Raw genomic sequence first — 16,296 nt, forward strand, 5'->3', positions numbered from 1 at the left:
TGGGATGAGGCTGTTCTTACCCGCAAAAGAAGATCCAACTCTTCTCTCACCCCTTCTCCCTTATCCATAAAAAACCCTATTTTCAGTGCTGGCCATTAGCCTAAAACATTTGTCTTGGAGAGAAATCCATATCAGAGAGCTGTGGACAAGAGTACCGGCCATCAGATTCAGTTTCCAGGATAAATCTGATCCTATCCAAGTTTTGACTAGGCAAAGCTGGTTAACTGGCCAAGATTACACCGCCGTGGTCAATCAACGACCCTCGCCGCCGCACAAGGCTCCGCATTTCCCTCGTGATCCCCTCCCATCTCCGAGACCGATCTCCGGCCCGGTCCTGCCCCCGCTCCCTCTATATAACCGCCCGCCTCGCCACCTCACCGGAAGAAAAATCCCCCACATCATCGCCCCCTTCCATTCCTCCCCTCCTTGTCCCCACCCTCTCTCTCTCTCTCTCCGTCCGTCTGTCCGTCCGCGCGCGCTCTGCGTTCTTTGGGAGGGGGGAAATGGCGGCGAAGCGCGAGCTGGTGGTCAGCTTCGGGGAGATGCTGATAGACTTCGTGCCGACGGTGGCCGGGGTGTCGCTGGCGGAGGCGCCGGCCTTCGTCAAGGCGCCCGGGGGCGCCCCCGCCAACGTCGCCATCGCCGTCGCGCGCCTCGGCGGCGGCGCCGCCTTCGTCGGCAAGCTCGGCGACGACGAGTTCGGCCGCATGCTCGCCAACATCCTCCGCGACAACGGCGTCGACGCCGGCGGCGTCGTCTTCGACTCGGGCGCGCGCACCGCGCTCGCCTTCGTCACGCTGCGCGCCGACGGGGAGCGCGAGTTCATGTTCTACCGCAACCCCAGCGCCGACATGCTCCTCACCGCCGACGAGCTCAAGGTCGACGTCATCAAGAGGGTACGCCCCGCCCCGCCCTGCCCCGAATCACCATCGTACCGCCTACTAGATTCTTTCTCTTCCGTGCGATCTCGTCATGCCGTTTCTTGCCCGTCCCCCGAACCGCGCGTGATCTGGGGGTACCAGCCCGATCCCGTCGACCGTAGTAGAATGAATCTTCGCCCGGTTTCTTGGATCTGGACGGCGGCGCTAGGTTTCTTGCGCCGGTTCGGTGCGCATTAGGTGGCGGCGGCTGGAATTTTCCCTTGTCCTGTTCCTGCACCTAATAAAGGTGTCCTTTTCGTTCCGTGTAATTCGGGTGCGCCTGGGTGCTGAATCTTCCGTGGAATCCAGACATCCCTTGGCAAATAAGGCGCCTTCGGTGCTCGTCTTGGGCGGATCTTGTTGCGCCTTCTGGCTGGTACTTGTTCTTTTGCTGGATCTGATCATGTGATGCACCCTCACTGACGTGCATCAAATCGGGGGGAGACAAAATAGCTAATCTTAGAAGTGCCGTTATATGAAACAAATCATTTTTGTGGTTCTTGGATCCATCGGCCGGCCTGAGCCGGCTCCGTGTGATGCACAATAATTTAGAGTGTCCGCTGGTGACAGATAGATCAGTTCTTGTCCTGGTTAGTAAAACTTATGGAAAATATTTGCATATTAGTATTAGGCGTTTTGTACTGTCAGACTGCCATAAATTTAGAATTGTGCATGTCATGTGAGCTTGGGTTCCTTTCTATGTATAATTTTGTGACCCAGAACTACCACTTGTCTGGTGGCGTTAGATGTTTCAACTGTCTTCCTGTTAAATTTGTGCTCTGCGTGCAGAATTTATAAGAAAGTGTTCCAACTCTAACTTGTCAATTTGCTTTGCAGATTCTGTACTGAACTGTTAGTTTGTTGTTTAGTTGTGAAATTTTCTGTACTGCACTGTTTTATTTCTTTGACGGAAAATGTCTCACAACTTGTGATGCGCCCAGGCTGCAGTCTTCCACTATGGATCAATAAGCTTGATTGCCGAGCCTTGCCGGACAGCGCATCTGCACGCCATGAAGGTTGCCAAAGAGGCCGGCGCGCTTCTCTCGTATGACCCGAACCTGAGGGAGGCGTTGTGGCCATCCCTTGACGAGGCTCGCACCAAGATCTTGAGCATCTGGGACCAGGCAGACATTGTCAAGGTCAGCGAGGTCGAGCTTGAGTTTTTGACTGGCATCAACTCGGTGGAGGACGATGTTGCCATGAAGCTGTGGCGCCCTACCTTCAAGCTCATGCTTGTCACTCTTGGAGATCAAGGATGCAAGTACTATACCAAGGTATGCTTTACAGGTTTTTACAACCTATTGCGTGATGAAATCCTTATTCAATTGCTGGTTGTACTCCATATGTATAATCTAAGCTTCACTGGACCATGGTTTGCTAAGCATGCACTCAAGTGTAGAACTTTTGCACAATTACCATCGAGACTTGAAGACTTAATCTGTAATCAACTCTTGAACTTTGTTGTGTTTGATGATTGTAGGATTTCCGTGGAACTGTCCCATCCTACAAGGTACAGCAAGTTGATACGACAGGTGCTGGTGATGCATTTATTGGTTCTCTGCTCCGAAAAATTGTCCAAGATCCATCGGCATTGCAAGTAAGCTTGCCTGCAAGCACCTCCTTTAGCATTATTAGCCCATACGTACTAGTTTCAATTTATATTTATATACCTGTATAACCTTGGTGGTTGACTAATTCCACATCTGGTGGTTGCCGCAGGACAAGACAAAGCTTGAGGGGGCGATCAAATTTGCCAATGCATGTGGAGCAATCACGGCCACGAAGAAAGGGGCAATCCCTTCGTTGCCCAAGGAAGACGAGGTGTTGCGGCTGATGGAGAAGGCGTAGATGCGGCTTATGATTTCCAGTAGCTTCGAATTCTGCAAATTGTATTGTAAGCTGTTCTTGATCAGGAGCAAGGTGTACTCCTCCCAGGATACCCCTGCCTTTTTGTTTGCTCCCCTTTATGAAAGGGTTTTTGTTTTGGAATTCTTCTTATCTGAATAAGCAGGTCCTTCAATATTACTGTTGTCATTTCTGTACCCAGTCCTTGATGGTAGTGTTCTTTTTTCCTTGTTCTGTCGTCTTATTTGGGTTCCAACTGTATTGGGAATTTGTGGTGTAGCCCCCTGAGGTGGTTTATGTTCTCAATTTTTGACAAACGAAACGCATGTACAACGCTGATATTTGAACGTGCCAAAAGTGTTGTGATGCTCCTGGCAAGTACTAATATTTAAGCTGTGGCAGATGATATTTGAATCAACTGTTCTGAAATCTTGATCAGTTAGTTCTGTTGATTGGCTGCGTCTCTGCTCCATTTCTGAGCTTCATTTGGATGCTGAACATGTGTTATCTTGTAGTAGTATTTGCTGAGGGATGTGTGCTGTATTTGCTGGGCTTTTCCATGATTGCTTTCTTGTTTAGTTGACGCAGATCCAGAAAGTTACAAGTCCTTTGCACTTTACCAATTTTTTATGTGAAGTTTGAAGTGCAATAAAGGAAGCAAAAAAGTTGCAAGGAACCTTAGACGGCACGTTCCCAAAGCTATAGGCTGCTTTAACTTTACATTTTCAGACATGTGTTTATATGATGATGATTATTCGCTGGTTGTATATTATAGTAGGTGTTTTTTGACTGATTAGAAGATTATTATCATGTTGTTTTGGACCATACCTCTTACAGGTATTGATTCCAGGGAACAGGATCTATATAGTTCTGAACAAGTAAACATTCGGTCGATGCGAGTATGTTTTTTGTTCCTATTTATAAGCCGATTTATTCACCAATTTTTTTTTTTGCGAAATAATTTATCTCCCATCTCTACGCACGAACCAAATAGATAACAGACTATATTTTGTTCTAAGGAAGTTGACATGTGAGAACATGATGATATAAAGAATAAAGATGCAAGCAAACTTAACATTCTCCTGCCCGTTCATTCGCCAAAACATCATAAGAGTTGAGAACAGCACCGTCGTCGTCGTCATAGTGCACGTATCGCATAAAACATTCTGGAAATTGTGGCTGTCAGGCGATGATCACGACGACGACAACTATAACGAGAGAGAGAGAGAAAAAAAGGAAATTTCGAACGGGACGAGTTTGATCTTGTTTCTCCCGTGCATCGTCGATTTCAAGAGCCGGAGCCGTTCCCTCAAAAAAGAAAAAGAAAAAAAAAGAGCCGGAGCCGTGCAAGTGGCTTTCAGTTTCAGGCAGCGACTCGTCTCGCCATCGGCGCCGCAGCCGCGTCGCTTTCTCCGGTGCCGCATCGGGTTCTTGGTACACGTGACACCGCGACTGAAGCAGGCATCGTTTCTCGGGATCGCACGATATCCACAGACTGATTGGCGTCGTCCATCGTCCGTCTGGCTCGCGCGATGCGAGTGTCGTGGCGTCGTGTCGAAGATGGTGTGGCAGCCGGGCGGACAGGAGAATTGGGCTGGCGTTACCCACAGCTTTTCACCATTGCGTCTCCAAAAAACAGGACTGTGTACAACAAGATTCTCAAAGAGAAGATGATTAAGCAGACCCGAGCATGTATGTATGTATGGGGAATCATCTGGCAACCATCATTTTCTCCACGACTCTTGACCCACAAAGGCCCATGCTCCATCTCCTGGAACTGGCAAGTCAGCAGGTTGGTCGCACGACTCCATCTGCCAGCTCTGCCTTAGGGCCGCGGACAGCGCCACAACGCACCTATGTTTGGATTGCCCATACACTTTCGATGTTTGCCTTTTTTTTTTGCATAGAACTTTCGATGTTTGCCTGCTGGCGCTCTCTTGAATGGATGGTCATATACCTTTGGGAATGGCCTACACCTTCCCCTCAATTAGTGGCGAATCTACCAGGGAGGCTCCTCCAAAGACTGCAAAACATATACTCCCCTCGATTAGTTTCAATTATATTATTTTTGCTACATATACCTTGTATTTTATCAGTTAAAAACTTACAATCATAGTCAAAATATGACCAGGAATACTTTTTTTTTTGAAACGAGGCAAAAGATTTGCCATTTTCATTGATTAAGAAGAAGAGAGTTGCCAGGTTAATTGACGGAAAACCGGGCAAAAACCGTTACAACTCGCCCATCGAATAGGGCAATCCGGCCGACATGACACTCACAAGACCACACACACCGCCGAGGAGAGGACACCGTCACGGCTACCAACAATGTCATCGTCATCGTCTCTCCACGAGCAGGCGACTCCGATTTCCTCGCTGACGACCCATCAAGACCCCTCCGAACGAACGTCACCCGAGGACCTCGTCAGCCGAAGCCAAACAATCGGCCGCAGACGTCGAGGACCGGCAGCTCCGATTTTGTTGATGACCTTCACAGGAGAAAGTTGCAAGCCTCGCACCGACCTAGTCCAGCGTGACCTGCGGAGAGCACATTCCGCCGAAACCACCCTCATGGAGTCATCGTTGCCGCATGGGCCCCACTGCACGCAGCTTCGACTTCTCTGTCACAGTGAGAAACAAGCATAGACGCACCCAAAGGCGAACTAGACCGCCGACATCAGAAGGACAAGTCGCGACCCAGCTCCGCACATCACCATCGTCGTCGCCGCACGAGTCGCAACGCCAACCATTCACATCACCAGTTGGGCACCTGCCAACCGAGACACCATGCACGGCCAGCCCAAAGGAAGCACGGGAAAGGATCACCGGTCTTCAAAGCAACGCCCCAAAAGGGGAAACGCCGTACGGACGACATCGTTGCCCGACCCAGATGGGTCTAGGCTTTGGCCCGAAGAACCAGATCCGAGGTTGTAGCAGGCCGAAGAACTCCACGGCGGCGCCTTCAACAAGGGAAACGATGCCCGTAGGCGCGGCCACCGCCGGCCGGCCAAAGCCGGGCAAGCTTGCGCTTGGAGCAGAGATATGACCAACGCCCTCACACAGCCGGCACAAGCCGGCCCGCACCGCCGCTGACACGCACACCCCTGCACAGCAACCGCACTGTCACCTCACAAGGCCCGCCACTGAGCGTGCACACCCCGCCTCGCTGCCGCAGGCAAGGCCACCGGGATGACCGACCCATCGGAAGGCGCAGACGAGCCAGATCCGACCGAAGAACCACCGGATCTGGCGCCCCCTTGCCGCAGCACTGCAGCAACCACCAAGGGCCAGCCAGAGCAACCGACCTGCGCGGAGATGAATGACCGAAGGCAGGAAAGGGGGCCACCATCCCCCTACTCGCCGGGAAGGAGCCGCCGGACCGAAGCCCTGGAGCCTGCCGACGACGCCATCGTGGCCGCCACCCGCCGGAGACGCTGCTGAAATTTGAGATGGGCTCTAGGCCCATATAGCAATCTCTGAAAAATCTCTAAGGGCCCATGTGGGTTATATGGCACTAGGTGTAGTGGGAAGTTTAGTCCCACCCCGGAAGTGGAAGAGGAGTTGGACCTCCTTATAAGGGTTTTTCTTCTACATGCTATTGGAGCTTGAGAAGAGAAGAGGCCCTCGCGCACTCCTCCTCCGACGCCCGCCTCGTCACGCCGCGCCGCGCCGCGCCGCGCCGCGGGTTGCGGGATTGAGCCGAGCCGAGCTCACACCTACGCACTTATTTTTGCCAGTCACTAACGGAGAGTTCTCTGACAGCTGGGCCACGATCTGAGACGTCGGATCGTGGGCTGTCACGGACTCGGACGTGGGTCGAGCCTCTCCTAACCCTAGCCGCCACGAACAAATCACATCTGCTCCACGCGCACGCCCACCATCGTTCCCTTGCTGCTGCTGCCGCCGGTGACTACATCCCGTCCGCCGCGTACACGGTCGACGGGAGAGCAGGTCTCCGAAACCACGCCCTTCTGGTTCCTGTACGGGGTGAGGGGCGAATAGGTTTTTGGGCAGCGATTACGCGACTGCTCGCTTCCAATCGTCTACTTCCTCTACGTCCGCGTCGCCTTCATCATCACCATGTCCACCGACGCCGAACGTGCCACCGCCGAGAAAACTGAAGCCGACAAGAAGGCCGCCGAGGACGCCGCTGCTGACACCAAAGCCGCGGCCTCTGCATGGCCTACTGGAGGGTATAACTCGTTTATCCCGCTCCTACTATTTTCTGTTTTAGCCATGCTAGCGTTATACGTAGATCTTTCTGCAATTAGCGTAGTATGTGCTAGCTTGACTGAATATCAGTATGCTTTTCTTTGTGTCAATGCCATGCTAGTGATTTACTCGTGGATTAATTTAATCGAGAAATTGCCTATCTACTCAACAATCCAAAAACCTATTATGTGTAGGAATTTTTCGGCAAGTGGCTTTGCCGCTGCACTGAAACCGGACAAGTTTACTGGTATGTATTTTAAGCGTTGGCAGACTAAGACCACTTTATGGCTCACGGCTATGAATGTGTTCTAGGTCACCGGTGTCTCCACGGGAACGATTGCTTCTGAACAGGAGAAGGCGTTCAAGGAGGCCACCGTTGTGTTCCTCGGAGCAGTTCTTAGCGTGATCGGAGATAAACTGGTCGACGCATATTTACATGTGCATGTCGCCAAGGACTTGTGGGAGGCGCTCGAATCTAAGTTCGGGGCCGCCGATGCTGGGAGCGAGATGTATATTATAGAGCAGTTCCACGATTACAAGATGGTTGAAAACCGTCCTGTATTGGAGCAGGCTCATGAGATAATATGCATTGTTAAGGAGCTTGAGCTTCTTAAGTGCGAGTTACCGGGCAAGTTTGTCGCGGGCTGCATAATCGCTAAGCTCCCTAATTCCTGGAGGACTTTGCCACCACTCTGAAACATCAGAGGCGTGAATTCTCTGTGGAGGATGTCATTGGCCATCTGAGTGTTGAGCAGAATTCAAGGGCAAAGGACTCGCACGAAAAAGGGGCCGAAGGGACTTCTGTCGCCAACATGGTGAACCAGAAGAACTTCAACTCCCACAAGCCCAAGGGAAAGAACGGTGTCCAACACAATACCGACTTTAAGAAGAAGGGTAAGAAGACCTTCAAGAAGAAAAAGAAGGATGAGGGCTGCTTTACTTGTGGTTCGGTTGAACATTGGGCCAACAAGTGCCCAAACAAGTACAAGAAGTCAGGACATGACTCCAAGTCCGTCAACATGATTGTGGGCAACAATGAGAATGGTGCATCTGGGTACGGTAATTTATTTACTGTTTTTTCAGTGTTTCAGCCCACCGATTGGTGGGTGGACACAGGTGCAGGTGTTCATGTGTGTGCTGACATTTCATTGTTCACTTCTTACCAGGTCACAGGCCACGGGTCCGTATTGATGGGGAATGACGCGAGTGCTTCTGTTCATGGTGTTGGCACGGTCGATCTGAAGTTTACTTCGGGAAGGATCGTGCAGCTGAAGAACGTGCAGCATGTCCCCGCCATCAAGAAGAACCTCGTTAGTGGCTCCCTTCTATGTAGAGAAGGGTTTAAGTTGGTTTTCGAGCCTAATAAATTAGTTGTTACGAAATATGGACTCTTTGTTGGAAAAGGTTATGAGAGCGGAGGGATGTTCCGCCTTTCCCTCGCAGATTTTTGTAATAAAGTCGTGAACCATATTCATTCGAATGTTAATGAATCTGAAGTTTGGCATTCACGTCTTTGTCACATTAGTTTCGGTGTTATGACGCGGCTAGCCAAGTTGGATTTAATCCCAAGTTTCACTTTAGCCAAAGGTTCTAAGTGCCTTTCATGTGTGCAAGCTAAGCAACCTCGCAAGCCTCACAAGGCCGCGGAGGAGAGACACTTGGCACCATTAGAACTCATACATTCTAATCTTTGTGAGATGAATGGTGTGTTGACTAAAGGTGGAAAGAAATACTTCATGACATTGATAGATGATTCCACTAGATATTGTTGTGTGTATTTGTTAAATACTAAAGATGAGGCTCTACACTACTTTAAAATCTATAAGGCAGAAGTTGAGAATCAACTTGAAAAGAAAATTAAACGAGTTCGGTCAGATCGTGGTGGAGAGTACTTCTCGAGTGAGTTTGATTCTTTCTGTGCGGAGCACGGCATTATTCATGAGAGGACGCCTCCCTATTCACCCCAGTCAAACGGGGTGCCGAGCGGAAAAACCGTACTCTAACTGATTTGGTTAACGCCATGTTAGATACATCGGGTTTATCCAAGGCATGGTGGGGGGAGGCTATATTGACGGCATGTCCTGTCCTGAATAAAGTTCCGACAAAGGATAATGAGATCACTCCCTATGAGAAATGGGCAAAGAGAAGGACAACACTCTCATACTTGCGTACTTGGGGCTGTTTGGCGAAAGTAAATGTGCCGATCCTCAAAAAGCGTAAGCTTGGACCAAAGACTGTGGACTGCGTTAATTTGGGCTACGCTAAGAACAGCGCTGGCTATAGATTTCTAGTAGTGAAATCTGAGGTACCTGACCAGAAGGTCGGTACAATTATGGAGTCTAAGGATGCTACATTCTTCAAGGATATTTTTCCTATGAGATATATGCAAAACACTTCTAGACAGGAATCTGAGGAGACTCCTGAACCTGCCATCCCTATGGAATATTATGAACAAACACATGATGAAAATCCTGAGAAGGATGACAAGGAAACCCTTGGTAGGGGCAAGAGATAAAGGACTTCAAAGACCTTTGGTGATGATTTCTTCGTGTACCTCGTGGATGATACTCCCACTTCTATTTCAGAAGCGTATGCCTCTCCAGAAGCTGATTACTGGAAGGATGCGGTCCGTAGCGAGATGGACTCCGTCATGGCTAACGGGACATGGGAGATCACTGACCGTCCCTATGGTTGCAAACCATTAGGATGTAAGTGGGTGTTCAAGAAGAAGCTTAGGCCCGATGGTACGATTGAAAAGTACAAGGCTAGGCTTGTGGCCAAGGGCTATGACCAGAAAGAAGAGGAAGATTTCTTCGATACTTATTCACCTGTGGCTAGACTGACCACCATTCGAGTATTACTCTCGTTGGCGGCCTCGCATGGTCTTCTCGTCCATCAGATGGATGTTAAGACGGCTTTTTGAATGGAGAGCTAAACGAGGAAATCTACATGCAACAGCCAGATGGCTTTGTGGTAGATGGTCAGGAAAGAAAGGTGTGTAGGTCGCTGAAATCTTTATATGGCCTGAAGCAAGCACCTAAGCAATGGCATGATAAGTTTAATACAACTCTGACATATGTTGGTTTCATTGTTAATGAGGCTGACAAATGTGTATACTATCGCCATGGTGGGGGCGAAGGAGTTATATTGTGCTTGTACGTTGATGACATACTGATATTCGGAACAAACCTCAAAGTCATTGAGGAGGTCAAATCGTTTCTATCTCAGAACTTTGAGATGAAAGACCTTGGTGTGGCTGATGTCATCTTGAACATCAAGCTACTGAGAGATAATGAGGGTGGGGCTACACTTCTGCAATCCCACTATGTTGAGAAGGTGTTGAGTCGTTTTGGATATTCAGACTGCACACCATCTCAAACACCATATGATTCTAGCGTGTTGATTCAAAAGTCCAAAGGCACGGCTAAAGATCAATTGAGATACTCTCAAATCATTGGTTCACTGATGTACCTAGCGAGCGCAACGAGGCCTGACATCGCGTTTGCTGTGAGCAAACTGAGCCGGTTTGTTTCCAAACCGGGTGATGTACATTGGCATGCTGTTGAGAGAGTTATGCGCTATTTGAAAGGCACTATAAACTATGGACTTCACTATACCGGATACCCGTCGGTACTTGAAGGGTATAGTGATGCGAATTGGATCTCTGATGCTGATGAGATGAAGGCCACAACTGGGTATATGTTTACTCTTGGAGGTGGCGCTGTTTCCTGAAAGTCTTGCAAGCAAACGATCTTAACGAGATCGACAATGGAAGCAGAATTAACAGCATTAGACACATATGGTGTTGAAGCAGGATGGCTTCGAGATCTTTTGATGGACTTGCCATTGGTTGATAAACCGGTTCCAGCTATCCTTATGAACTGTGACAATCAGACTGTCATCACCAAGGTGAAGAGTTCAAAGGACAACATGAAGTCCAACAAACACATAAGAATGAGATTAAAAGCTGTCAGAAAATTAAGAAACTCCGGAGTGATAGCGTTGGAGTATGTCCATATGGCTAAGAATCTGGCAGATCCCTTTACAAAAGGGCTATCACGTGTTGTGATAGATAGTGCATCGAGGGAGATGGGTATGAGACCCACATGAGTTTCCATGGTAGTAACCCAACCTATGTGATCGGAGATCCCGTGAATTAGGACCTGGGAAAACAAGCCAGTGGTGAACTGAGGAGAGTAACTATACTAACCCACTCCGTTGGAGATGCAATACTCTCAATACTGTATGGTAGGGTGACTACTGCCTTAATGTGTTCCAAAGCTTAAGTGAGCAAGATGCTATCCTACAGAGCGATCTTTGGAGGAACACACTCATGTGAGGCCGACTGCTGGTCACAGTCTATGAGATTGGGGTGATCTCTAGTAAGCTCATGAATAGGCCAGGAGTGTGACTTATATGCTCCACCCGAGGGGTCATCCTTGGGCAGCCTAGTACTAGTAAGACATGTGGTGAAACTTCTTTACGCCAACTAACAATTCAAGGCATAGTCCATTGTTCAGTTGTGAAGGAGTGTAGCTACATGCTCTAGGTGAAGTTCAACCTTAACAGGTCTTCACTAAAACACTGGTATATCAAAACAGTAATTGGAACAGAGGACACAATGGGCCCTCGAGATCTGGTGGGGGATTGCTGAAATTTGAGATGGGCTCTAGGCCCATATAGCAATTTCTGAAAAATCTCTAAGGGCCCATGTGGGTTATATGGCACTAGGTGTAGTGGGAAGTTTAGTCCCACCCCGGAAGTGGAAGAGGAGTTGGACCTCCTTATAAGGGTTTCTCTTCTACATGCTATTGGAGCTTGAGAAGAGAAGAGGCCCTCGCGCACTCCTCCTACGCCGCCCGCCTCGCCACGCCACGCCTCGTCACGCCGCGCCGCGCCGCGGGTTGCGGGATTGAGCCGAGCCGAGCTCACACCTACGCGCTTATTTTTGCCAGTCACTAACGGAGAGTTCTCTGACAGCTGGGCCACGATCTGAGACGTCGGATCGTGGGCTGTCACGGACTCGGACGTGGGTCGAGCCCACGTCTCTCCACGCGGCTGCGCCTATATAAGTGTGCGGTGTCTCCTAACCCTAGCCGCCACGAACAGATCACATCTGCTCCACGCGCACGCCCACCGTCGTTCCCTTGCTACTGCTGCTGCCGGTGACTCCATCCCGTCCGCCGCGTACACGGTCGACGGGAGAGCAGGTCTCCGAAACCACGCCCTTCTGGTTCCTGTACGGGGTGAGGGGCGAATAGGTTTTTGGGCAGCGATTACGCGACTTCTCGCTTCCGATCGTCTACTTTCTCTACGTCCGCGTCGCCTTCATCATCACCATGTACATCGACGCCGAACGTGCCGCCGCCGAGAAAACTGAAGCCGACAAGAAGGCCGCCGAGGATGCCGCTGCTGCCACCAAAGCCGCGGCCTCTGCATGGCCTACTGGAGGGTATAACTCGTTTATCCCGCTCCTACTGTTTTCTGTTTTAGCCATGCTAGCGTTATACGTAGATCTTTCTGCAATTAGCGTAGTATGTGCTAGCTTGACTGAATATCAGTATGCGTTTATTTGTGTCAATGCCATGCTAGTGATTTACTCGTGGATTAATTTAATGGAGAAATTGCCTATTTACTCAACAGACGCAACCTCGGAGAATCTTCGTGCCGTAGCCACCGCGCCGCACCGCAAGGAGGTGTGCCTCCCCCGCCACGAGATCCCGACGCAGAGAGTGACTAGTAAATGAGGGCGGAGGTAGTAGCTCCAAAGGTGGTATCTCTTCTCAAATTTTGACAAGCAAACTCATATGTGAACATCTCAATTGCTGAAAGTGTTGTGATGCTTTTTTTGCTAGGAGTAAGTGTTGTGATGCTCCGGGTAAGTACATTTCTGGTAGTACCAACCATCCATTAAAAAAGTTTATTTCTGAGCTGCTTTTGGATGTTAAACGGGGGTAATACTGTGATGTTTCGTGAAGTGAATGGTTGCTGAGGAATATGTGTTGCATCTGCTGGGCTGTTTCATATGATTGCTTCCTTGTTTATTAGTTGACGCAGATGCAGAAAGTTAGAACTCCCTTGCACTTTACTTAATTTTTTATGTGAACTTTGAAGTGCAATAAAGGAACAAAGAAAGTTGCAAAGAACCTTATGACTTCACGCTTCCAAAACTATAAGCTGCTTTAACTGAATATTCATGTGTTTCTTAGAGCATGTCTAGTAGAACCCTCAAACCCTCAAACCCTCAAACCCTTAAAGCAGTTTTAAGGGTTGAGAAGTGCCAGTTTTTGGCATTTTTAAGGGTTCAAAAACAGTGGCAAAGACTAGAACCCTCAAACCCAACCCTTAAACTACTTTAAGGGTTGGATTTGAGGGTTCTAGTCTTTGCCTCAACCCCAACCTTTAAAACTGTCATTTCACATATCACACATTTCATCACATTTCATCATATGACATATCACAAATTCCATCACATTTGACATAAAACAATAATCATTCTAGTTATTATTACACCACCGAATAAAACAATAATCATTCAAATTATTACAACAATGTTTGAGCAAATTACAATAATTGTTCGAATCAAATAGGACATAGAAAAGTAAAACAAAGATACATCATGGGCCAATGCGCCGCCCATCCAACTGCCAGTGGTGCTCTACTAGATCATCCCGGAGCCGACCATGAGTGGTTGCATCCTCAATCTCACGATGTGCTTGAAGAAAAGCGTGTATGCGAGAAGGGTTTCTTTCCGGTTGCACACGGGTACCAACATTGTAATAGAAACAAGGGAGGTTTAACCCTCTCTCATCCTCTAGGATCATGTTGTGTAGAATCACACAACATTTCATGATGTTCACCAAGGTTTTTTTGTCCCAAAACCGAGCTGGACCCCGAACTATGGCAAACCTTGCTTGCAAAACATCAAAAGCTCTCTCAATATCCTTGCGGACTGCCTCTTGTGCCTTGGTGAAATGAGCCTCTTTTCTTGTTAAGGGCACCCCATTTTTCTCCTTGATGGACTTCACAAGAGTTGCCCATTCGGGATAGATGCCATCGGTGAGATAGTATCCCATTGAGTACTCATTGTGCATGATTTTGTAGTTGCAAGCTGGAGCATCCCCAGAAATTAATCTTTTGAACAAAGGAGATCTATTGAGGACATTGATATCATTGAGTGTTCCCGGCAACCCAAAGAATGCATGCCAAATCCATGTGTCCTCCGATGCTACGGCCTCAAGCACAATGGTAGCATCACGGCTTTTACCACAATACATGCCGTGCCATGCCTTTGGGCAATTTTTCCATGTCCAATGCATGCAATCAAGACTACCTAGCATCCCCGGCCATCCCCCTTTTTCATTGATTTCCATCAGTCTCTTTGTATCTTCCTCGTTTGGTGCTCGAAGATACTTCTCACCATACAACTTGATAACCAACTTTGCAAACCTACGGACGGACTCTGTGGTTGTATCTTGTCCAATGCGAAGATACTCGTCGGTATAGTCCGCGGGTACGCCATAGGCGAGTACCCGCATTGCCGCCGATATCTTTTGGTATGCACTAAACCCCATGATACCGGCGGCGGATCTACGACGCTTGAAATAATGGGAGGCCGCCTCACAATCGGTGACAATCTTCACAAAAAGACTACGACGCATTCGGTACCTTCTGCGGAAGAGGCGAGGAGGGTATGTAGGTACCTCGTCGAAGTAGTCTTGCATCAAATGCTCGTGCCCAAGAGCGCGGTTCCGATAGATGGTGACTCGCCCCATCTTCGACCCTCTCCTCTGATCCATCAGCTTCGCGCGGTCTTCAATCGCTTGCACATCGACGAGGAGGCTCATCATCTCGACGTCGTCGTCTTGCAACAACTCGTCAATGTCCGAATCGTCGGATGACGACCAAACCGACGAATCGGAAAACGAGTCCATGGCAACGTCATCGTTGTTCATCTCCATCTACAAAAGGCATTCAATATTTAGTGCTACAAATTGAAACAATAAAGAAAATGAAACAAAAAAGAAAAAAATTAACATACCTTCGGGCGAGGACGCCGCGGGGGCGCGGCCGAGGCGGAGCAGAGGCCGAGGCGGCGGCGCGGGGGTTCGGCCGAGGCGTGGCGTGGACGGCGCCGCCGGGCGAGGACGGCGGGGCGGAGGCCGAGGCGGGCAGGGGGCGCGGCAGAGGTGGGTTGGGGAGGACGCGGCGGGGCGGAGGCCGAGGCGTGGCGGGGGCGCGGCCGAGGCGGGTTGGGGAGGACGCGCGGCGGCCGGGGCCGGGGAAGACCGCGGCGGGGCGGAGGGCGGGCAGGGGCGGCGATCCGCGCGGAGAGGAGGAGGCACTGCCGTCCGGGGCCGGGGATGGACGCGGCCGAGGCGTGAGGCGCCGGTGGGACGGCGGGGATGGCGGCGGACGGCGGGCGGGTGGCCGGATCCGCGCGGCGGCGCGGAGGTTGGGAGGATGAAACTTCCCTTCCGCACGTCGTTGCTACGATTGCAGGTCGACCCCTGTTTTCCTCCCAAACCCTCACTTCTACAGGTTGGAGATGTGTTTCCGGGTTGGGCCTCTAAAAAAATTTGAGGGTCTAAGGGTTAAAGAGGTCTAGTCTACGCACTTTTTTCCGTCCAAACTGTAAAAAAGCAGTTATTTTTACAGATTTGGGGGTTTAGGGGTACTACTAGATATGCTCTTATGATGATTATTTTCGTCTTGTGTATTATAGGCGTTGTTTAGAGTGATTAGAAGAATCTCATGTTGTTTTGGACCGAAAAAGATCTATAGTTCTGTTCCCGAAAAAAAAATCTATAGTTCTGAACCAAGTAAACATTGTTAACTTCCCGACTGTCAACTATAACAAGTTTTGCCCGGCTCCGGCGAGGGAGGGGTAATGACGGCGGCGCGCCTTCGGCTCGGTTCAGTTCTTGTAGTCGTCGCTAGGTGATTTACGAATATGGATGTAATTTTTATTATTTTAATGTTCATTGTACTGTCATGATTGAAGATCAATAGATAGGAAGTTTTCTTGCAAAAAAAAGCATTCGTCCGATGCTATTACGTTTTGGTCCTGATTAAACTGATTTATTTACCGAAAATCATCATGATCTGCGTAGGAACCAACGGAAAATCGGCCTCCATTTGCGCAAAAGAAGTTGGCAGCTTAAAACGTACTCCCTCCTTCCCATAATATAAGATATTAGTACATCGAATAAGTATACTGAATGTAATTACGTGCTACGTTATGGAACAGATGGAGTATTAGTTAAAATCATTGTCAAAATGTGACCCAAAATACGAGAGGGACTAGTAAACTAGTACA

At 49.2% G+C, this 16,296-nt stretch overlaps 1 protein-coding gene across 1 annotated transcript; it reads left to right on the forward strand.

The window, feature by feature from the left end:
• The first annotated feature begins 300 nt into the window (after nt 1-300).
• LOC109741848 (fructokinase-1) lies at nt 301-3,183 on the forward strand. The gene is made up of 4 exons (XM_020300926.4): nt 301-896; nt 1,862-2,194; nt 2,401-2,517; nt 2,640-3,183. Exons 1-4 carry the CDS (start codon nt 504-506, stop codon nt 2,766-2,768), a joined length of 972 nt encoding a protein of 323 aa, XP_020156515.1. The 5' UTR covers nt 301-503; the 3' UTR covers nt 2,769-3,183.
• The last annotated feature ends 13,113 nt before the right edge of the window (nt 3,184-16,296 follow it).

This window comes from Aegilops tauschii, chromosome 3, assembly GCF_002575655.3.
Source record: "Aegilops tauschii subsp. strangulata cultivar AL8/78 chromosome 3, Aet v6.0, whole genome shotgun sequence".
Taxonomy (NCBI): Eukaryota; Viridiplantae; Streptophyta; class Magnoliopsida; order Poales; family Poaceae; genus Aegilops; species Aegilops tauschii.